Source organism: Zalophus californianus, chromosome 8, assembly GCF_009762305.2.
Source record: "Zalophus californianus isolate mZalCal1 chromosome 8, mZalCal1.pri.v2, whole genome shotgun sequence".
NCBI lineage: Eukaryota > Metazoa > Chordata > Mammalia > Carnivora > Otariidae > Zalophus > Zalophus californianus.
In genome coordinates, this window is record NC_045602.1 from 71,544,196 (window position 1) to 71,569,230 (window position 25,035).

Genomic DNA, 25,035 nt, shown 5'->3' on the forward strand with positions numbered 1-25,035 from the left:
ATAGTCCAATAACAATTTTTAAAAATTGAATTCATATCTTTAATACACACATACACACACAATATAAAACCAGGCTTAGACGGTCTTACAGACAAGTAAAGCTATACTTTGAAGGAATAGATTATTCCAATCTGTAACAGTTTTTTCCTAAGAACAAAATAACAGATCATTTTGCAACTCAGTCTATGAGACAAATACATCCTTGATAGCAAACCACATAGGGACAACATACGTTAGAAATGACATTTCTCACTAAAAATTACTCATTACTATAGATTACTTATAAGCATAGATGCCAAAATCCTAAATGAAACATTGGGTAATCAAATCAGTGTATAAAATGACAATTACTCATAACCAAGTTTGTTATTCCTAAGAATATGAGTAGTTTAATTATAAAATTATCATAACTCAACAAATTAATATGTTGGGAGGGGAAACAAATGGAGAGAAAGGCATTCAACAATATTGATCTCCATCAATACTAAGAAAGAAACTCTTAGAAAACTTTTCTAAGATCTTTAACCTGCTATCTATCCTGGTTTGCACCAAAAGTCTATAACAAAAATTATCTGAGTAGTGAAAATAAGAAAATATTTTCTTTAAAAGCAGGAACATGACAAGAATGCTCACCATAAACTTCTAATCATCATTGCCCTCGGTAATCCTAACCGGAGAAGAAAAAGAAGGAAAGGAAAAAAAGAGAGATGGAGAGGAAAAGGAACAGAGAAGGAAGGAGGGAGAAGAAAGGGGAGGGAAGGAGAGAGAGAGAAAGAAAAACAGGGAGGAAGGAAGGACTTAAGAAGAAACAAGACTCATAGGTACATATTACATACATAATATACATATTACATATATGTGATTGTTTAGATGTGAATGATATTCTATATAGAAATGTAGTAAGGCAATTATGTATAAGATAAATTTTATAAGGTAAATATTCTAAAATCAACTGCATTTTTACCATGTGACAACCAACAGAAAGTGTTATTTTAAATATTGATATTATTTACAATAGCAAAAAAATGTAAATGTTATCTAGAAATAAATTTAAGATATTAAGACCTTTATAGAGAAAGTATCAAACTTTATTGAGAGACATTAATGAAGGCCCTAGAAAGATGGTGATATACCAGAATTAGGAATAGGAAGACTTAGTATCTTCAAGGTGACATTTTTTTTTTCTCAAAATTAATCTCTACAATCAATGTAATTCCAAACAAAACTCTATCAAAGTTTTTTCAAGAAGTTTAAAAGCTGATTCTAAAATTCATATGGAATAACCAAGGTCCAAAATAGGCAAGATACTACCATAAGAAATAAGAGAAAGGTATTTTCTTACAATATATCATATATCAAGACTTATCAAGACTTAAGTTTCAAGTAATTAAGTATAGCCCTGGTGGCAGATAAAAAGAGGAAGGCAATGGATGATAAAAGAACTTAAACAAAAACCCACGCAAAATAGTTACTAAGAGAAAAATATTTTTGCAGATGAGGGGGAAAGGGTCTATTCAATAAATGGTTCTGAGACAATTGTTCACTCATGTGGATAAAAATCCTAAGTCACTGGATAACAATGAAATTGAGTTCCTGATTCACGCTACATATGATTACCACTCTCAAACAGATTAAAGGCTTAAATGTGCAGGGCAAAACTATAAAATTTTTAGGAAAAAAAAAAAAAACAATATTTTCCTGACCTCGGGATAAAGATAGATCCCATGAGAATAGGGACATAAGTTATAGCATATTTATACAATGGAATATTATATAGTAATGAAAATTAACTACAGCTACCTATAACATAATAAATGGGTGGTTCTTAAAAATGTCAAGTTAGAACAAAACAGAGGATCATAGGGAAGAGAGAGGAAAGTGAAACAAGACAAAATCAGAGGAGACAAACTGTAAGAGATTCTTAATCATAGGAAACAAACGAGGGTTGCCAGAGGAGAAGCGGGTAGGGGAGGGATGGGGTAACTGGTGATGGACATTAAGGAGGGCACATGATGTAACAGCACTGGGTATAAGACTGATGAATCGCTGAACTCTACCTCTGAAACTAATACACTATATGTTAATTAACTGAGTTTAAATTTAAAAAAATAAATAAAGGAAAATAAAAAAATACCAAGTTAGTGTAAAATAGCAAGTAACAAAAGACTACTTAAAGACTGATAAGTTTTGTATAAAATCAGAAAACAAGCAAAATCATGCAATATATTGTCTGGAGATGCACAGTTCAGTGATAAAATTTTTAAAAATTTTAAAACACAAAAATCACATTAGTGGTCACTTCTAGGCATAGGAACATCAGAGGAAATTGGAAGGAGCAACTAAGTAGATGCAGTGGCTTTGATTATGTCCCATTTCTTCAGGCCACAACTATTTATTTTGCTTAATAAGTTACATTTATTTTATTTATGTGCTGTAAGTTGTGAATATGATGATTTAAAATCAAAATCTCAATTTTTAAAAGATTTGTGCTCGTTATAGAAGGTCTAATTTAATTACAACTGGAGTTCTACAACTCTAAGTGGGGATTTGTGGGCAGGGGTATAGGTGGGAGTTTCAACTGGTAATGAGTTTCGGGTTTGTTTGTTTGTTTGTTTTTAATCACTGGAGTTAGTCAAGCATAGGTAGGTAAAACCCTTTAAATTATTATGAATATTTTAGAATCAACTTGCAAGCATTATTTGGCTGATTTCATTAAATCCCTTCCATATCTGAACGACTAGTATTCTGTGGATCAACTGTTGAGTGAAATAACTTAACTATTCACGTTAGCCAAAACTGGAACCATAGAGAGTCCATATAAATACTGCCCTGATCTTCTAGTACTAGAATTAGAATGAATCAGTTGCTCCCAGAGAAAGCTAGGGAATAGTTTCACCCTAAGAGTCACCTGCTTCTGTTTTCCCCTTAAAGATAATTTAATCCTTTCATTGTAAGTCTTTATTTCTTGGTGAGGTAGGGGTAAGGAGGGAGGAGAGGGAAAAATATATACGTTTAGTATTTTCACCTAACTCAATTTTATGCAACCAATTATTTAAATATAGTGTTGAAACTAATTTTAGCAAGTAATAAATTGGAGGCAGTATCTTAGGAAAATATTCTGCCTTTTAATCTTCATAGATTCTGGAGTTGGAAATAAAAGGCCACTTTCTTTAAAGTGTTACCAAATGTTTCCAGATCCCGCACCATCAAGACTGAGAATGCCAAATCAAACTGCCAGGACAGTCACCTAGAGGGGCCATTTAAAATTAACTTAAAAGCATAGACTGAATAAATTCATTCGTGCCAGTGTCCCAAAGGCAAATGCAATCTTCTGAGACTGAAAATGATAGAAGCCAGAAAGGATCCACAACAGAGGGTAGAGTGTCCACTAAATCCACAGTGAAAACACAACCCATGCCTCAAGTCACTCAGATAAGTCAATTATCTCTGTGGATACCCTCTCAGAGGTGCCTTCTCCCTAGGGAATATCTGCCCAGACCTCACTAGCCCACCCATCTGTCTTCTAAGCAACATCATTTTTGGTTATTAATTACAGCAAGAAAGAGGACTCATGACTACAATCCAGCAAGTTCCAGTTTTATACCAAGTGGGCTGGAGGAAGATGTTGATGCCAAGACTGTAAACAAGTCTCCACCCCTCACCGAGTGACACTCTTATTGATGCTTCACATTGTAGGTCATGTCCTTTTGGAGGAAGTCAATCGTATCATTTTCTTGAAGAGAGAAGTGATCAGCAGGGACACTTCTATGGTATAATTAATGTAAACTATTCCAGACATGCATCAAGGTTCTATTTCCTGTCTTCCTTGGGTCAGGGTGGAAGAAATCCAATAGAGAAGGATAAGGGAGTAGCTTATCTTGCCCCGGAAATCACTACTGACACGCAGGAATTTTGCTATTTGTCTGGAAGTGACCCCCCCCCCAAAAAAAAAAAAAAAATCCCCTGCTGGGTCACGTGACCCTGGCAGATCTCTTCTCATAAGGGCGCTGTGTGGAGCTTCTGAAATCTGTGGAGATTCTTCTCTGCAGATGCAGGAAGAAAGCAGGTGGATGGATGAATAAGTATGGCCTTGCTCCTGGTCACCTTGCTGGCATTCCTGAGCTTAGGCTCAGGATGTCATCATCGGATCTGTCACTGCTCTCACAGGGTTTTCCTCTGCCAAGAGAGCAAGGTGACAGAGATTCCCTCCGACCTCCCCAGGAATGCCGTTGAACTGTGAGTATCAGAGGCAGCGGGAACAACGGTGGCACTGGATTTGTGTGTTGCATGCTATTACTATTTTCACATTAGGCTGATAACTGTCGGGCTGAACTATTTCTGCCCTGACCAAAGGCTTGAGTAAAACAGACTCCCCCAGTCTAACATCCCCGCTTGCAGCTCTCCCAGGATCTTAGAGTTTGTCTCAGCAGCTGCCAGAAAAGGGCAATGTGGAAAGCTCAATGCAAAGGCAAAAAGAAGATGTTTGAGTCTTTTCAACACATTTGCTCTTGGGTTCCATACTGTCTTTGGTGGAATTGGAAAAGTAAAACTAAGAAAAACTAGAAACTTTTTTTTAAAGATTTTTTTTATTTTTTATTAGAGAGAGAGAGAGAGAGTACAAGCAGGGGGAGCAACAGATAGAGGGAGAGGGAGAAGCAGGCTCCCTGCTCAGCAGGGAGCCCGACGTGGGGCTCAATCCCAGGACCCTGGAATCACGACCTGGGCCGAAGGCAGCCACTTAACCAACTGAGCCACCCAGGTGCCCTGAAAAACTAGAAACTTTAAAGACCTGGAATTGGAGGCAGAGAGACAGTCGTGATTTAAGTGGCATGTACAATGTGTCTCCTAAAGACGCTGAATTTCAAGAAGGCACGAGTCACTGTCATTTTGGAGGCACCAGCAAATAATTCCTGAACTGAGTGCTGCTTCCTGGGGAAACAGGGAGTTGGAGGAGAGGGGAAGGGGTGTGAAGAACGGGAGAAAGAAAAGGGGAGGCAGAGTGAGCAGGAAAAATATAGCATCATCTTTCCTACAGCTGGGAAAATGTGAGTCACAACTTCAGAATTTCACTGAACTATTTTAATAAGAAGTCGATGGACTCTGAGAGTTGGACAAGATCTTAGACATCATTTCACTGTATCTCTTCATTTTACAAATGAGCAATCTGGGGTCCAGAGACTCAAGAGATTTGTCTGATCTCTTACGAGTCAAGGCACAGCCAAAACGAGAAATCAGGTCTTTTGACTCATAGTCTACTGTTCTTTCCCCCAAACCCTATTCTGACTGTCCAATTTCTACTTCCCCTCAGTACGAGCAAGTGGTTAGGCTCAGAAGTTGTAGATATAGTCTGTGTATTTATTCCAAGGATTTTAAAGAGAAGCCATTATTCTGGAAGCCTGTTTCACTCTTGGTCCCATAAAGCTAAGGATGACTCTTATTTGACTTCAGAGTATGGTCAACTTTTCAGTTCACAATTACCAAAGCTACACTCAAACATGGTGGTGCCTTTCAGATTGTCACTCAGAGACAAATGGTCACACACTTGGTTAGTTACGCTTGCTACTTTTCCCCTGGACATCTCAAGTCCTCAGTTCCTATCCAGAGGCAGCTGCAGTGGCAGAGAAAATAACTAGTCAGCTTTGTGTTTTGGCTACATTGCTTCCAATAACACAACTATTCCTGATTATGGGGAAGAATGTGCCAATGCACAGTCTGGTTTATTAGGTCATCACAAACATAGGAGAAGGTCAATGCACCTGAGCTCCTGTAAGAAGCCACTTGCTCTTAAGCAACTTTGGAATAATTGCTTAACCCCTTCTGAACCTCAGGTTCCTGACTTCTAAAGTGGTTTTAATACAACCAGTTTGGTCGGATTAATTTTTTTTTAAGATTTTATTTATTTATTTGACAGAGAGAGAGATAGCGAGAGCAGGAACACAAGCAGGGGGAGTGGGAGAGGGAGAAGCAGGCTCCCCGCGGAGCAGGGAGCCCGATGCGGGACTCGATCCCAGGACCCTGGGATCATGACCTGGGCTGAAGGCAGACACTTAACGACTGAGCCACCCAGGTGCCCTGGTTGGATTATTTTTAACACTATAAGATACAGCTCCCTCACAAACATAGCCATTTCTACCTCTTTACTTCTTCCAATGTTTCTGGATGAGCCAAGCAGGGCCAACCAACTGCTAGAGCAGACAACCCCTAACAAGGTTTAATTTTAGGGTGATACTCATCCATCCTAAACTCCCTTCTGCACTGGGCCATCGACTTTCTGACATCTCTTTACCAGAAGAGAGATTTTTTTTTTTCGTTCTGCATAAAAAAAACATGAAGAAGGAAAGAAAAGAAGGGAAGAAGGGAGGAAAAAAAAAAAAAAAGAAAGAAAGAAAATCCATTCCCAAACCTCAAACCTCAGGAAGTATGTGTGCATAGTGTGGGAGGAGCAGGAGTATGATTTTTTAAAAATAATTCATACTAAGATATAAATGACTAAAACATGTCTCTGCCCAAGAGCACTTTGCAACTGAGAAAGACATTGTAGGAGAGCGTGTGTTTGTCACTCTTGACAAAGGCTAGCTCTGGGTGAACCCCTTCCTTAGGTGTATTATACTAGAGGACAAAGTTGCATAAAACTAAGAAGGGGAAAGAAAATATTTCCCTGTTATTGGCATCCCCCCACACCCCACAAACCACCCAGGAGTGAGTACAGTTGCTTGAGAGTTTATCTAATCTTGAGAAGATTCTTTTCTCTGCACACTCATTAATAGGGTGTGAGTTGGGCCATTCTAGAGTTCAGCTTTGCAATCTTCTGGGCAAGGTATATAGAGGAAATATATAAATGTTGCTTTAGTGGTTAGGTATAAAAAAATTATTTGAGGATATTTTTGAGGTTAGTTTGTTCATCATCGAAGAGCAGATAAAATGCCAAGTGAACTAGAACTCAGATGTTGAGTTAGAATGCAAGGACAACTATTTTTTTTTTTTTTTTTAAGAACTGGATTGGGTTTATCTGGAACACTGGCAGAGGAAAGATGAAATGGCTTATTCAACTACATATTTCTAATTCACCTTGCAGTCTTCTGCATTTGGGTGTTGACTTTAATGATGATCACATCAGATGGAGGTAGACAGAATAGTCGGGCTTCAGTGAGTGAAACTGCTTAACCCATCAACACATCACAGGTTCATTGTTAGTCAGATTCACCCAGGGGTAAACAACAGCTACATCTTACCATGTACAATTTATCCTATCATTCCATCTACCTCGCAGCACTTTCATTTTATATATATGCCAGCTATCACAAGAGATTTCTAATTCCCAACCATCTGCCCATGTTAATATTAACACCAAAGCAACAGGAAAGCACCACCAACAGACAGGTACATTCCATTTACTGAAGGGCCCATACCATTTGCCTGAAGCTTTACACAAAATACTTTATCAAAATTTCACAACAGAACTGCAAGTTTGGTATTATTGCTCCATTTTTCACATGAGATAAACCAAGGAGCCCAAAAGTTCAATAGCTTGGATGTTGTCAGCCCTGTGGCTCCTAGATGGCACACCTGGAATCCAAACTTGAGCCTGGGTTCCTACCTCTTCTCTGTGCTGTGTTTAATGAAAGCCTCTGACTCCTTTCATTTGTTCCTCTTCAAACAAACAAAGATGTCCCTTAGAATTTGCCCAGAGGTCAGCAGTTTTTCAGTTAAGAGCCGGTAATAAATACTTTAGGCTTTATGGGCCATAAGTCTCTACTGCAAGTACTCAACTGTCACAGTTGTATGAAATCTGCCATGGACAAAACGGAAATGAATAAGCATGGCTGTGTTCCAACAAAAACTTATTTTCGCCTCTAAAATTTGAATTTTATATCATGGTCGCGTGTCACAAAATATTTTTTTTTTATCATGTAAAAGGTGAAAAATAGTCTTAGCTCATGAGCCACAGAAAAACAGAAGATAGGCCCACTTTGACCCACAGGCTATCTCTTAAGCCACTTCTGATCTAGACTATAGGTAAAAGCGGCTAAATCTTACTGGTTTAAGTGGGGTTGAGGCAGCCTGAAACAACATGGCACCATGGAGAAAGTACTGAACTAGGTGAGCTGGGGCAGGAATGGAGGGAAACCTAAGGCAATATTCATAGGCGGGCTTTTACTGTTTTTGACACGTCAGAGATGGTATAGTATAGTCTTTAGAATCCAAGAGACTCAAGTCCGAACGCAGGCTATGACTGCTCTACCACATGGGCTCTTGGCTGTATAATGGAAACTGTAATGTTAGCCTTTCTCAAAGAGTTTCTGTAAGGACTATATGGGACAATGATAATTTAACCCCTAGGGCAATGGCTCTCAGGTGGTGGTGGTAATGCTTGTCGTTGCTGTGGTCATCTGTCAAACACTAGGAAAAAAACACCACAGAGGGCATTCATGAGGACCAAATGGATCAAGAGGTATGAGAATGCTTTCAACAATTGATATAGAGATCTTTGTAACTCTGAGATAGTTTATAATCTCCTGCTTACTTAAGAATAATCTCCTCCTCCCCCCGTGGCTGGAGCACTTACTCTCTGTGCACTTACTTTCTGAGTAAGAAAATGTGTTCTTTTAGGCTTTCAATATTTGCCAAGAACTCAGGGAAGTTTCATTCTGACCACAGTCAGAGGAGTTTTGATTTGACTTATCCTAGAAACTCAGTTTCAACTGGAGACAGTCAGTGAATCTAGAAAGGACACTTGGATCTTGTTTTATTCTTCCTGGAGTTACAATTTCTAAGGAGAACGTGAAACACCCATTCAAAATCGGAAATTTTAGCTCTAAGTGACCGCACAGGTACAGCTATCTTTTTCTTCAGCAGGGTCAGATGACCACAATACTAAGGGGAGAAAAGGGTCCACTGCTGGTCCCTGTTGACTCAGGGAGGTCTGCATTGAGATCTTACTATAGGCATGTGTTGACCCCTCTGTTCATATCAACTTCCTGTATCTCACTGCAATCTCAAATGACCCGCCCTTACTTTTAATTATCTAATTACATATTTTTTTTGTTTTAACTTCTCCCTTTCCCTTTTATTCCTTGTTTTGCTGCTTTGGTTTAGATCACTCTCCTTATTCCAGAATCACAGATTATTGTTTAGCTAGGAGCTACTTTAGTCTTTCCTTAGTTCTGAGGGATGTATCAGCACTGTGGGTCAAAAGGGAAGACTTTTACTGTGCCAATTAAGTTCTGTGATCTTCAAAAGGGAAATGGAGCTTTAGATGTTTGTAAACAAGTTTAATTGTGCATTTTTCTTCCTCTGAAAGCATATTCTGGGATTAACATTCTGCAGAACACACTCTAAGAAAGGCTACTCCAAAGGTTGGTCTATCCAACACCAGCCACCAGAATGAATCCCTTGTCAAGTCTGAACTGCAACCTGGACCTCCTGACTCCCAATTCAGTGCTCAGTATCAGCTGCAGGCAAATCTTGGGCTGGGTTTTCAGGGCTTTATGCCTAAGAAGCTGCTGTTTAAGAATGTAGTGTTTCTCATAAAGAAGATGGTTACGAAGACTATAGCCACGTGGAAACTGGTGTTACTTAGACTGAGGGGATGAAAGGAAAGATTAAAACAATGGATTACAAGACTAGTAAAAACCACTCCTGACTTCTGGATTTGTTGAGTATCGATGGCTCACTTTCTTGATTGCCCATATCCAATCAGTTTTATATACTCCCTTCATATTGCTACTACCAGTAATTCTTTTTTTAAAAGATTTATTTTATTTATTTGAGAAAGAGAGAGAGCGTGCACATGCGAGTGGGGGAAGGGGCAGAGGGAGAGGGAGGGAGAGAATCTCAAACAGACTCCCCGCTGAGTGTGGGGCCCAACAGGGGGCTTGATCTCACAACCCTGAGATCATGACCTGAGCAGAAATCAAGAGTCAGAAGCTCAAACGACTGAGCCACCGAGGTACCCCATCAGTAATTCTTTCTTTATTGCTGTCATCAGTTTGGGTCCTGAATATCTAAAGCCAGGATTGTATAATTATGTCCTACTTTATCTCCTTTTATCTCCAGTTGACTCCCCAGTCAATGGATCTCTCTCTTCTCCAAACCAGCCTGCACACCGTCATTGAATTTTTCTCCATAAAATACCATTGCCACCAAGTTATGATTCCCCCATTCAAAAATCACTCAATGGCTCATTTTTCTGACTGCCTCTCACTGCCCTCCAACAGGAGCCGTCCACTCTGCAAGGCTGAGGAAGACTCGCTCTTAAGCTCAGTTTGTACATTTCTGCCTCCCTGTGTCTTCATGTTCCGCCTCCTGTTTATACTAGCCTCAGTTTCTTCTTTCTTGCCTCTTGAAATCCTACCTACTTATCATCATCTTGCTCCAAGGCTGCCTCCTTGATGAAGTCTTCCCTAACCACTTCATCTTTATTTAATCTGAATGCTAGTACAGTTCATTTCACACTTACTTTCTTAATTTGTCCTTATTTTTTCATTTGTGAAAATTTCTTTTGTATTCTTTATTGTGACGGGTTCAATGCAATGTATGTTCTGTGCCCTCAATTACATGTAGAACAAATGATACAATAAATCAGGGGGAATTACATCTGTTTATTTGCTCCATTCCTCAGTACTAAGGAAAAGATTCTTATAAAAGATGATCATTGCCCTCCCTGCGGTGAACTACTATAGGATTTGATAGTTTTCTTATTTTCCTTGCCTTTTTTATGTGTTTGTTTTAAGAAAATGCCTGTATATCATTCTAGAATCAATTAATTTATTCAGAAAAATACAAAGATCAGAAACAAATCTCCTAAGTTAAAAAGTTGAACATTCTGTATTCTAAGCACGTCACTCAATTCTCCTGACCTAAGTAATAGTACTTGCCTCTCTATACCTAACAAGAATATTGAAAAGATAAATGACATTGCCTCAACAAAATCACTTTAAGCCAGGCAGAAATGTTCAAAGAAGTATAATTTTTGCCAATTAAGGTCAGATTCCAAACCCTGAATGTGAGGTTTCCTGTGCTCCCCAGATGTGCTTTGATTACTGTAGTTCTATCTGGATATCAAACCAAACGTCCCACTGTGAAGCTTACCCCTGGTGCCCATATCCACACACTCCTACTGTCTTGTTTAGATATTTCTTTGAAAGAAACAAACAGCACAGTTTTCATGCTAATGAATACACAATCCTTTCTCTCAAAACAAAATCTTGCACCTACTTTAGTGAGAAACGGTATATGTATGTCCAACATTTGGAATTTAATTGGGCTGGGGGTAAGGGAGGTTTATATTCCCTGTGGAGGAATTGGAAAAATGACTAAAGGGAGAGCTCTATAATGCAGTACCTTGAAAGGGAAAAAGTCGAAATTATATTGCAGGGAAAGAATCCTTTAAAATACAAGATGAACTCTACCCTGAGAATTGGCTGAGAGCTATAATTTAGAGTCATTATCAGCAATTGAAGAGTAGGGGTTTGAGACAGCAAAATTCCACTAGCTTGGTGATGATAAAATCCCTTGTTTACCCTAAAGGTGAGAGCTGTCCTTCCTCACCCAAGTCCTCTACCAAAGAAGCCTAAGCTTCAGAAGCAAGACATGTTGGCAATAAATGGGAAATTCATTTAACTTTTGATTATCCCTCCCCACAGCCATTAATTGGGTTATCTAGTCACTATGGTTGATTGGACTATACTTTTTTTTAAGCTGTTAGATTTAGACTCTCCAATTTAGCTTTATTTTGACTAGACTCTAGCTTATATATCCCACAGGGTCAGCTAGGAAAGAGAGTAATTATTTTTAATTGCTTAGGATCTGATTATAATGAGATCTGAATGTTTGTTCTTAATCTGACTTCCCCCTGAAATATCTCAGAGCATGTTTTGTGTCTTTGACCTGAACATGTCATTAACTTGTTCTTTCCTATGGGATATGCCAACTGATCTAAAATCTTCAAGTGATGTGCAAAAAAAAAAAAATAAAATAAAGTAACCAAACCCTGGCCAAAGCCTTGAACTCAATGATATTTTTAGCCTTAGGAGTAGCTTGAGTCCACTCTTTTCATCACTTCTCCCAGACCTTTTCGGCAAGAGCTTACACTGAGCTTTCACAGAATGCTATGTTAGAAATAGTGGAAAATAGTATGAGCCAATTTCTGTATCCCCCTAATGCCAAGCTTGATGAAAACCTCTATAAAATAGTAACGCAAAAAGCTCAGCTTAGTTTAAGCGATCTAAGTTAAGAGAGATTAATAGAGGGCAGCAAAAAGAAAATTCATCAGTACATTGGTGGAAACTTGAAGTAAAATAATGCCAAAGTTTCATTCAATTCTAAAATGCTTCGATGTGACAAACATCTTCAGGCACCAATCTTCCCAAAGCCAATAAGCTTCTTCTAGGTCTCAGAGTCCAGCAGGTATGTAATTCCTCAACTCCTGTGATTTCAGTTGTGGGATTTTGGGGGGTAGGGGTGGGAGTAGGCTCAGTAGACAGTTTTGTTTTGAAATACAGCATGGGAAACCTCACACAGATACCCCTCTCTCTTGTTATTTTCAATTTGCAAAGGGGTTTTAAACAAAGATTTGTGGGAGATCCCATCTCCAGCAGTGACTGTAACTTAACAGATGAGGGCTGATGGGAGGCCACGGAACATTTCATCCACAGTCCTCCCAGAAGAAGAAGGGCATGAAAAAGAAAAGCCCCTCATAAGAAAGGGCCACAGCCTGGAACATTAGATTTTTCAGGAGTGGCTCCGGTTTAAAATATTCTGTCCCTTCTGAGAAAGTTTCCTAAATTTTGGTTCAGGTGACGGATCACATCCCTGGAAGACAGGCTTGCCTCTACTTGTGTGTTCCTTACTCTCACAGTAACAGTTTCTAAACGGTTTCTGTGCCTTCCATCATCTGCCCTCCCAGCTCCTGGCTCTGAGCTCTTGCTCTCATTGAATTCCCCTGTGGGCTCTAATATCCAGAGTCAGGACAAAAGTCCCAAGTCCTAAGTTGGACATTAAGGTCTCCTATGTTTTGGCCTCAGATTAGCTCTCCTGTCCTGTCTCTCATCTTCCATGCCCTTAATTCTTTCCCTCATACACTATTTTCTATTCCCAGATAGGTCTTCTATTCTCCTACCCAATACTATTATCTTCTCCAACCTCAAGTATGTTACTTCAGTATTACTCAGTTTTTGAGACCAAAGTAAAGATGCTCATTTTTCATGGTTTTCTTTCAACAGCAAATATTTGATTATATTTGTACAAGGCACTGTATTAGGCTCTCAGGGAAAAAAGGAATCAACAGGGGAGCTGGCAAAGAGAAGAACACCAAAGAAATAATGACAATACTGTTTATCCTCACTTTTACCCACAAAAATCAAAATCCCTGCTGGGAACCCAGAGTAGTCATTGTCCAACTCGGTCATTTGACAATTACTTGCAAGTTGCCATCTGAAATCACAGGTTGTGTGAACTGGAAGAAATGGATGCCCAGTCAAATCCAGTGAGAAGATGCTTGCGTGCTTCGTGCCAGAGACAAGTGGGTGAGAAGCTGGGCATCTGCCTGTCCCATCTAGATTTGCCCTTCTGACCACCTAGGGTTGATTTCAGGAGTTAGGCAGGGCCACTTCCACAGCAGTCTAATCTTTAAAAGGTCAGAAAATCCTAGCTTTATTTTTCAAGGAGAACGCGGACCTCAAATAAAAGAGAATGGCAAATGAACACCAGCAAATGTATGGTAAGGTGTAATTGACTGATGTCCAAATATTTAAATGTGACTAGAAGTTTTCAAATTGTGAAAATGCAAGGGACCGGGTCCTGTGAATTGAGATAGAAGAGAATAATACAGAAGGTGGAAAATGGCACCAAAAGGGAAAACTTAGTCTGCACTGTTTTCTTTGCCAACTTTATAATTTTCCCCAAAGCGGCTGTGTTCACGAATGCTATTATGTGGATACCAGGAGAGAGTAGGTTAAAGGAGTATATAAATCAACAGACTGTGTATGCCAGCTTCCCCCAGAGAAGCTGAGTGTCGTCTCTGAAATCTGGTAATCATATAGACTTAGTCTCGACAAAGCCCCGATGTCTCTTCTGAAAATGACACAACTTAAAAATTTCAACTTTGGCAAAAGGGGGATGCTAAGAAGGAATTCTTCAGTGTTCCTGAACTTGTAAGCAATTTTCTTTTTGTGTGAATTTCAAGCTGTTTTGCATGCCTATGTTAGCTTTAGAATTGAAAAACAAAGTGAATGAAAAAGAATGATCACGCCATCCTCAGGTAACTCCTGAGCAAGTATCAAGAGTCAGTCCAAACCCTTGCCACTGCCATACACCCACCAAAGGTAATCTCTGGTCAAGGCCAAGAACAAAAGAAACCTTCATTTAATTGGTGTTTGTTTTGTGAGCAAGCTGTGTAGAATTTCTCTAAGCAAATATATGGGAGGTGGGGGAGAGACTGGAAAATGCAACAAGAAATACATTTTTAATTTCAAAAACAAACTGAAAAGGCAATGAAAGCAAATATGACAAAATGGTGAACAGCAAAGAGGTCATGTGAGATTCCACATACAGTAGCAAAATTGCTTATCAGGACCCTGAATGTGAAAATCTGTTGAGCTCCTTCAGTAAGAACATACAGTCTTGGAATGGCATCTGATTCCTCCAAACATATACTAGAGACAAGAGGAAAAAGAACAAAGAGTTATGATAGCCAGATAGGAAATTTACAAAGTAGCTCTGGAAGCAGAGCTCTCCAGTAAGATTCCAGGGGAAGAGCAAAAGCATAAAAGGAAGCAAGGAAGGACAGAAGAAAGGAGGGAAGGAGTAGGAAAGAGGGAGGGAGGGAAGGAGGGAGGAAGCAAGGGAAAGACACAAACAACTGGCTGGTATTAAGATAGGAAATCGCTGAGTCAGTATCTAAATCTTGACTCTTGGGTTGGTCAAATTCCCTGGATAAGATTTTCCCAAGCTTCTACCCGAAGGGTGAAGCCCTATGCCAGCATTCTGGTAGCTAAGGAAAAGGGCTAGGGCCTCAGCCGCCATCAGTATTCTCGGGGGTCCTCCAGTCCAGAAACTATCTATTCTACTCTCTGTTAAGAATAAACCTTTGCTGTTTTGCTCTGGGGGACAGAAGCACTTGCCTGACTGCTCCCAGTGGGAAGTATGGCTGCCTCTTCATCTTTCGACCAATCCTCTTTAGTTAGCCACCTGACCCTGTTTCCTCCCCACTCCCACTTCCAGGGACACCAATGCCTCCAATTCCTGAGTGTTTTAGGGACCGTGCAGTGTGAATCACATCGGTTTAGGATTCCATTTTCTAGAGTCTGCCAAGTCAGTACTTCTCCAACTTTAATGTGTAAGCAAATCAGAAGAATATATTGGGAAAATTCAGATTCTGGTTCAGTAAGGCTGCGGTGGGGCCTGAAAGTCTACATTTCTCACCAGCTCCCAGGAGGCTTTGTGGGTTTATAAAAAGCCTTTAAAAAAACGGCTTACTGTCTTCTCAGTGGGATTTCAAGAGGAAACGGACTGTTATTTAGTTATTTGTTTACTATGCCATCTCTTCTCAGGAATCTCCACTCATTATTCAACCCACTCAATCTGGCTCTCTTCCCAAAGGAACCACTGAAAATTTTCTTGTCCTAGGTACCAATAAACTTCTCTTTATTTTCTGTATGTTTTATACTGTGGTTATATCATTTTTCAAATAAAAAATAAAAATTTGAATATAAGAGGAATGCCACACAATTGAGGTGCCAGACGTAATCAATGGCCACTCCCCTATCCACATGTTACATGCCTCTCAGGAATACTCCACACAGTTGACCATCCTCTTGCTTGAAAGTTTTCTCTTTGAACTTCCAGGTTCTGTGACACCACACTAGCCTTCCCCCTACATCTCATGCCAGACCTGGATCTGTGCTGAGTTCTTTACTGCTACCCCATCTTTAAATGTTGGAGGTCCCCAGACCTCATCTGGACACTCTTCTCTCATGCATCTGTATACTCTCTGCAAGGATATCATCCAGTCCGTGGCTTTAAATACCACTTCACCTACAATTAAAACCTCTTCATTAAGCACCAGGCAAGTGATATCCAGCTGAAACCTTGACATCCCCACTTAGATCCCTTACTGGCATCTCTAAACCAAACAAGTAGAAAATAGTACAATTAATCACTTTCCCTAAACCTCTCAGAATCTCCTCTCACAAGCTTCATCATCTATAGAAATGCATCTATCTCCAGTCCCCACACACACCCAAATCTAATCTAACACCAAGTGCTAGAGATCTGGCCCCTAAAATATAGCACAAATGTCTCCATTTCTTCTCTTCCCTACTACCAGTCCAGCTCAAACCACCATCGTCCCTCACCTGGACTACTGCAGAAGTCCCTACCTCTTCTATCCCCTGGTTCCACTCAAAGCTACAATCCAGCCTTCACACAGCAGCTAAAGTTTTAAAGAACATGACATATAATTACTTAGAATTGCACTTGTAATAAAATTTTTTCAACCCATGTTTCATGTTACTTCCTATGGGAGGGACTGTTCTAGGTGCAAGAGATCCAATATTGAGTAAAACAAACAAAATCCCTTCCTTGCTGGAGCTTCTATGCTTTGCCACAGCTACAAGGCACTCCATGATGATCTGACCTCTGCCTGTCTTTCCACAGGCATAGTGCATATCATGTACCACTTGCCCATCATTACTAATGTTAGCTACCTCGGGCTTCTTTCTGCTTTTCCAATACACCAAGCTCTTTCCCAACTTAAGTCTTTTTTTCACTTGCATTTCATTGTCTATAATGTCTTTCCCCCACCCCCCCGCCCCGCCATTGTCTTTCATCTTTCCAGTGTCTACCAAAATGCTACCTCCTTAGAGAGGTCTTCCTTGACCACTCTGCTATAGCAGCAATCCCCTAGCCTAGTACCCTTTTCTTTCATAAGGTTACGGCAATTTGAGTGTTTTTAGTTACATATTTATTTTCACCCACTAGAAAGTAGAAGTAAAGTTTCATGATGGCAAGGATTCCAGCATGTAGAATAGTTCCTGGTACAGAGTAGATACTTAATACATACATGAATGAATCGAGGCACCTGGGTGGCTCAGTCGGTTAAGCGACTGACTCTTGATTTTGGCTCAGGTCATGATCTCAAGGTCCTGGGATGGAGCCCCATGTCTGGCTCCACGCTCAGCAGGGATTCTGCTTAAGATTCTCTCTCTCCCTGTCCCTCTGCCTCTGCCCCTCCCTGCTCAAGTTTGCACTCTCTCTCTCTCTCTCTCTCTCAAATAAATACATCCTAAAACAAACAAATACATGAAGTAATAAATGACAGTCCCTTCAAGCAAGTAAAAACTAGAAGGAAACACCAAATTTAACAAACATCTAGGAAGTCCTACTATATCACCATGCTGTTTATTTCTCATACTATCTCACCAAACAGTCTTGTACTATAGCTATTACTGTTCCCATTTTGGAAATAAATGTAATTGAAGAACTAACCCAAAGTTATTTAGCTTCTCAGTGTCAGAAATGAAATTAATATTCCTGATAAACCTAATTTAAAGATGCCCAGTCTTTGTACTAAACATGAAAAAAAGACAAAGAGGCCCCCCCTGTGCTCAGAACTTCTAAAGCAAAACAATCTAAACTCTTCATCTAAGCTTATACATGTACAATTCTGGAGTTATCCATAATGTAAAACTTACATATTATCTTTTCTCTCAAATACAGTAAGCTCTCTGAGGGCCAGCTTTCCATCCCTCTCCTGCAGCCATCCAGGGGTGGGTACTCAGTAACTACTCAATAGAAAGGACACACACAGACAGAAGATGAATGAGCAAGGTCATGAATAAATAGGAGGACTGAAAAGTAAATGTCAATGGCCATTTCCAGCGATAAATTGCAAAATAACCAGAAGTTGTCTAATAATGTTCAAGAGCCATTTAAGCAATTTGTGTATGCCTGTGAGAGAGATGATTAGTGGGGCTAACTCCCACTCTCTGTTGCCCTTTACACATTTTCTATGAAGACAGTCCCTCAGAAATAATTAACTGTCAGCAGGTTGAGTAGGTCATCTCCTGTAGGTATAAAGGCTTAACAAAAGTGAATGCTATGTGAAAATGGAGTGCTTGATGAAGGATTGGAGAGCTCTGTAGATACTCTCTAAACTGTCTTCATGCAATGAGAATGAACCTTGCCGATGTTACAAAATCTCCACAGAGTTTAAAAAAAAAAAAAAATTCTTAGTTATCTTATATGACCTCACGGCCTCTTCTCTAAAATTTCTTCTAGATTTGAGGAACTGTACTTCTGTTGTCTCATCCTGGATGTGGTTTGAATTCTGGGCCGACCTGCTCTAACTAGTCCACATCTTATGTAATATGATTTGGAAAGCACCAAGCCAGCTCAGTTCACCCACAATATCTCCCCTGATACTTGTTGCAATGCCACCAGTAATAAAGTAATTCTGGGAGCCTTCAATATTTCCTTAACTTCTAAGACTCTGCAGTTGAAATATAAAATCCTCTTGGAAGAGAAATATCTTGGCTTTTGAAGGCTAGCCCTTTGCTCTAGCATTTTTCAAAATATATTCCTTTAGAAAATACGTACTTTAGGAAACTCTGATTTAGTGAGATGTAGCTAACCAAGATTATGCTTTGGCAAATGGGCCTCCATACATACCCAGAGGAGCTGGAGAGTTGAGAAAGGTAATATATACAACCCAATGTATGTGGTAGACACCAAAAACTATTTCCCCTCTTTTTAAAATTCTGTCAAGTCTTCATCTGTGCAAATCTGCTTTGCTCTTCAAATCAGAGAATTTTTATGCTAAATGAACTTTGGAGACCGTACACTTCCTCTCTCCCCTTGTTTTAGGAATGAAAAATGAGGCAGAGCAAGATGAAAGTACTTGCCTAAGGTCATGTCGGTAATTAAAGGTATTGTCTAGCCTCTATTTCCAAAGCCAAAAACCCTAAACCCACAATTTACAAGTTTCTATGTCTGGCTTCCTGATAAAACATACCTCTCTACTCCCACAAAGAACAGACAATCCTCCACCACCCCCTCTGCCTCTCCTCAAGCCCAAGGGAACACCTTCCAGATATTATGAGCATTAGAATTCTACTGCTATTTTCCTTTTACCTTTGCCTGCTTTTGAAAAACACCATTATTAAGATAGAACACAAGCACACAAGTCATTCAAAGTATAAATTCCAGTGGTCTTTAGTATATTCACAGATATGTACAACCATCACCAGAGTCAATTTCAAAACATTTTTATTACCTCAAAGAAAGTCCTTTATCCTTCAGCTATCACTCTCCTCCCTACCCTCTTCCACCCAGACTTGAACAACCACTAATCTACTTTCTGTCTCTAAATTTCTCTATTATGGACTTTTATATGGATGGAATTATATGAGGTCTTTGTGACCAGCTTCTTTCACTTAATATTTTCATGATTCAGTCAAGTTATAATAGGTATTAAAATTCCATTCTTGTTATGGCTGAAAAATATTCCTTTGTATAGATATATCACATTTTGTTTGACCATTTGTCTGTTGATGGACATTTGGATTATTCACCTTATGGCTATTATAAAAAATGCTACTTTAAACATTTGTGTATAAGTTTTTGTGTGGACATGCATTTTCATTTTTCTTGGTATATACCTAGAATTGGAATAGTTGAGTCATATGGTAACTTGATGTTTAATACATTAGGGAACCACCAAACTGTTTTCCAAGGTGGCTGAGCCATTTTACATTCCCATGTGTGAGATGCCTATTTCTCCACATTCTCGTCAATCCTTGCTGTTACCTGACATTTTTTATTCTAGCCATCCTAGTGAGTAGGAAGTGATATCTCATTGTGGTTTTGATTTGTATTTCTCTTATGAGCCGTGATGTTGCACATATTTTTATATGCTTACTGGCCATTTGTATCTCTTCTTTATTGAATATCTATTCAGATTCTTTGCCCATTTTTTAATTGGGCTGTCTTTTTATTATTGAGTTGTGAGAGTTCCTTGTACATTCCAGAAACAAGTCCCTAATCAGATGTGTAATTTGCATATTCGGCCCAATCAGTGAATTGTCATTTTACTTTCTTGATAGTATCCTTCGAAGTACAAAGGTTTTAATTTTTATAAAATCCAATATATATTTTTAAACCTTTGTTATCTGTGTTTTGGTATCATATCCATATCCAAAAATCCCTTGCCAAATTCAGGGTCATAAAGATTTACTCCTATACTTTCTTCTGAGAGTTTTAGAGTATTAGCTCTTACATGCAGACCTTTGATCCATTTGGAATTAATTTTTGTATATGGTATTAGGTAATTGTCCAACTTCGTTCTTTTGCACGTAGATAACCAGTTGCCCCAGCACCATTTGTTGAAAAGACTACTCTTTCCTTATTGAATGGTCTTGGCACCTTTGTTGAAAATTAGCTGACCATAGAGGCATAGATTTCTTTCCAGGCTCTCAGTTCTGTTCCATTGATCTGTATGTTTATCCTTGCGTAAGTACCACACTGTCTTTCTCAGTATTGCTTTCTTGTAAGTTTTGATATCAGGAAGTACGAGTCCTTTAATTTTGTTCTTTTGCCGGATTGTTTGGTTTGTATTTCCTTATGAATTTTAGAATCAATATGTCAATTTCTACAAAGCAATGAGCTGATTCTGATAAGAGATTGTACTGAATCTATAACTCAGTTTGAGGATTATTGCCATCTTGATGTGAAGTCTGATTCATAAACATGATGATTTTCCATTTATTTTGATCTTCTATAATTTCTTTCAGTGATGTTTTATAGTTTTCCAAGCTACACATTTTTACTTTTTATTAAATTTACTGTTTTTTATTCTTTTTGATACTTCAATGAATGAAATTGTTTTAATGTTATTTTCAGTTTGTTCATTACGAGTATATAAAAATACAACTGAATTTTATATATTGATCTTGTAACCTGTAACCTTACTTGAACTCATTTGTTAGTTCTAACAGGTTTTTAGTTGATTCTATAGGATTTTTCTATAGACAATAACATGTCATCTGTGAATGGAAATATTTTTCACTTCTTCCTTTCTACTCTGCATGTCTCTATTACTTTTTATTGCCTACTTACCCCACCTAGAATCTTCAATACAATTTAAAGTAGAGGTAGCAAGAGTACACATCCTTGTCTTGCTCCTGATCTTGGGGAAAAGCATCTAGTTTTTTTACCATTAAGTATGATGTTAGCTATAGATTTTTCATAGATGCACTCTATTGTGTTGAGGAGGTTCCCTTCTATTCCTAGTTTGTTGAATATTTTTTTATCAAAAAAGGATGTTGGATTTTATCAAAACCTTTTTATGTATCAGTTGAAATATATAGTTTTTCTTATCCTTTTGATATTATGTATGACATTATAACATTGGGATGTTAAACCAACTGTGCATCCTTGAGATAAACCCTACTTAATCACCATGTATAATTCTTTTTACATGGATTTGGTTTGCTAGTATGTTCTTAAAGGATTTTTACATCCATACTCCTTTGAGAAATTGGTCTGTAGTTCTCTTTTCTTGTGATGTCTGTCTGGTGTTGATATGAAGGTAAGACCTCACTCATAGAATGAGTTGGGAAATGTTCTCTTCAAATTTTTTAGTAGATTTAGTGAATAATTGGTATTAATCCTTCCTTAAGTATTTGATAGAACTCAGTAATGAAGCCATCTGGGTATGGAATACTCTTTGGGTTTTGTTGTTGGTTTTTTTTTTTTTTTCTAACTACTAACTCAATCTCTTTACTTCATATAGATCTGTTTGGATTTTCTATTTCCTATTGAGTCAGTTTCAGGACTTACACCTTTCTAACAAATTTCTCAATTATTCTAAGTCATCTAATTTGTTGATGTACACTTATTCATAGCATTCCTTACTATGACCATAAAGTCAATGGTAATGTCCCTTCCTTCATTTCTGATTGTAGTAATTTGGTGTCCTCTCTTTATTTCTCGGTCATTCTCACTGAAGTTTGCCCATTTTTTGAAATCTTTTCAAAGAATCGGCTTTAGTTTTCATTTTTTTCTATTCTCGCCTTCATTAATTTCTGCTGTACTCTTTATTATTTTCTTGCTTCTCACTTTAGGTTTACGTTGCTCTTCTTTTTCCATTGTCTTGAGGTGGAAGTTTACTTATTTAACGTCTTTTTTTAATATAGACATTTACAGCTATAAATTTCCCTAGAAGAATTGTCTTAGCTATATCTCACAAGTATTACTATCCTATGCCTTGATTTTCATTCACCTCAAAGTATTTTGTTTCTCTTTTTACTTATGATACATTGGCTATTTAGTAATACATTCTTCAATTTTGGCATATTTTTGAGTTCCCGGTTTTTTTCCTGTTATTGATTTCATATTTCATTCCACTGTGGTTGGACAACATACTTTATTTCTAACTTATCAAATTTATTGAGGATGTTCTTTATGGCCTAGCATATGATCTACCCTGAAGAATGTTCTATATGCACTGGAGAAGAATCTGTACCTGTTGTTGTTGAGTGTTCTGTACATGTCTGTTAGATCTAATTTTTAATAGTGCTGTTCGAGTGTCCTATACAGTTGTTGACCTGTCTAGCTGTTCTATCCATTATTGAGAGTAGGGTTTTGAAGTCTTCAACTATTATTATTCAATCTTCTATTTCTCCCTTAATTCCTGTCAGTTTTCATTTCATGTATTTTGGTGCCGTGTTATTCAGTGCATATATGTTTATAATTGTTATATCTTCCTGATAAGTGAAACTGTTATCCTCATAAGATATCCCTCTTTATGTCTTACTAACATTTTTTGTTTTCAAGTCTCTTACCTGATATAAGGATAGCCACTCCAGCTTTCCTGTGGCTGCTCTTTAAAAGACATATCTTTTCCAGTATTTTTACTGTCGATCTATTTTTGTCCTTGAATGTAATCTGTTTTCTTTAGAATATATAGTTAGGTCGTGTTTTTTATATCCAATTTGACAATCTCTGTCTTGTAATTAGGTTGTTTAATTCATTGACATTTAATATTATTGATATAGTTGGATTTATATCTGTCATTTGACTTTTTGTTTTCTATATGTCTTTTTTGTTCCTCTATTCATCCTTCACAACTGTCTTTCATATTAAGTGGATCTTTTCTAAAGAGCCTATTAATTTCTTTAATGATCTCTTTCACTATGTTTTTGAGATTTTTTTAAAAGCAGTTGCTCTAAAGTTTACCATATATCCCTTATCAGAATCAGCTTTGAGTTTATGTTAGATTAATTCCAGAGTAAGAGGAAGAATGAGAGAGAGAATGTTACACCTATAAAGCTCTATTCCTATCAGTTACAAGAAAAAAAGAAAAAATATATGCATTTGTGGAATCTTTTATAATTACATAATTACCTTTATTAGTGCTTTGCTTGTGTGGATTTGATTTACCATCTAGGGCCACTTGCTTCAGCCTGGATCAATTCCTTTAGTTTTTCTTGTAAGGCAGGTCTGCTACCAACAAATTCTCTCAGTTTTTACTTATCTTGGAAAATATTTTGCCTTCATTTTTGCAAGATAGCTTTTCTAGATATAGTACTCTTGGTTGACAGGTTTTCTTCCTCTGAGCACTATAAATGTGTTATCCCACAATCCCAGGCCTCCATGAGGAGTGAGCTGCTAGTTTTATTGAGGTTCTGTTGCAAGTAATGTCACTTTTTCTTTTGTTTTCAAGGTTTTTCTCATTTTCTTTGACTTTAAGCATTTTTACTGTAATGTATCTGTTTATGGGTCTCTGTGCATATATCCTACTGGAGTTTATGGAGCTTACTAACTGTATAGGATATTGTTTTTCAAAATATTTGGGAAGTTCTTGCCCATTATTTCTTTAAATATTTTTTCTTCTTCTTTTTCTCTCTCATCTTCTGTACTCTCATTACACACATATTGGTGTCCCTTCTTTGGGCTCATATTTCTCTAAGGCTCTTTTCATTTTTCTTCATTCTTTTTCCTCTCTGTTCTTTGGTTTGAATAATCTCTATTGATCTATTTTTTCTAATTCTTCTGCAGATTTAAATCTACTGTGGAGACGCTCAAATTTTTAAAAAACATTCATTCACCGGTACTGTTGAACTCTAAAATGCATATATTTTTAAATAGTTTCTCTTTATTAATATTCTCAATTTGATGCGACATTGTCATTGTACTTTATGGCCTTCATCATGCTTTCTCTTACTTTTTTGAACATATTTATAATAATCATATAAATGACTTTGAAATCTTTTTCTGTTAAATTTGGCATCTTGTTACTCTCGGGGTCAATTTCTATTGCTTGCCTTATTTTCCAGCAAATGGGTCACACTTCCCTGTTTTTTTGTATGCCTCATAATTTGAGGCTGGAAATTTGATACTTTAGAAAAGATACTGTAGCATTCTGGGTACTGATTCTCCCTCCATGGCTTGCTATTTGTTTATTTAGTGACTGCCTGGGTGATTTTAGTCAAAGACTCTAGTGTTCTCAGGGAGGCACAGCTCTGCATATACCCACAGTCACCCTGGGAGGAAAGTGGTACTGGGAGGGCTCTCTTTCACTTTTCCCTGAACACAACAAGATGTTAACCTGTACGACTTGCAAGCTGACAATGTTATGCTTTTCAGCAATTCCCTGGAGACCTAAGTTTCTTTACAGACTAATCAAACTGTGGCTCCTACAAAGAAATCATTTCTGAGGTCAGTGTTTGATATTTGTTCTGACCCTGAGAGGGCTTCTTCCAGCTGTCTTATTTTCCTAGTTCTTTCTGCAAACTAGCCAGACTACATTAGATACTTATTAGATCCATGAATCTCCCAATTGCCTTTTACCACATCTCTACTGGTTTTGAGAATGCTCTTAGGCTTAAACTGCTCCATGCTCCGTTGCAAATGAAGTCCGTTCCTTTGGGAAGAGAATACCAGATATCTGTTTTGTAGTCTGCTTTCCCCCTACCTCCCTAGACAAAATCTCAGTCAAGGCACTGGAACCAGAAGTGGATTCAATGGCAACTTCTC

The 25,035-nt window shown here is 38.1% G+C and overlaps 1 protein-coding gene across 7 annotated transcripts in view; it reads left to right on the forward strand.

Moving 5' to 3' along the window:
- Positions 1–4,006: 4,006 nt before the first annotated feature.
- The window catches only part of FSHR (follicle stimulating hormone receptor), a 166,773-nt gene continuing 145,744 nt past the window's right edge, over positions 4,007–25,035 (forward strand). For 3 of the 7 annotated variants that reach the window (XM_027622140.2, XM_027622144.2, XM_027622141.2), the window contains exon 1: positions 4,007–4,236. In XM_027622140.2, the coding sequence (XP_027477941.2) occupies positions 4,085–4,236 (152 nt within the window). In that variant the 5' untranslated portion in view covers positions 4,007–4,084. The remainder of the gene's footprint in view (positions 4,237–25,035) is intronic. The other 4 variants (XM_027622142.2, XM_027622145.2, XM_027622143.2 and 1 more) reach the window with 2 other exon arrangements.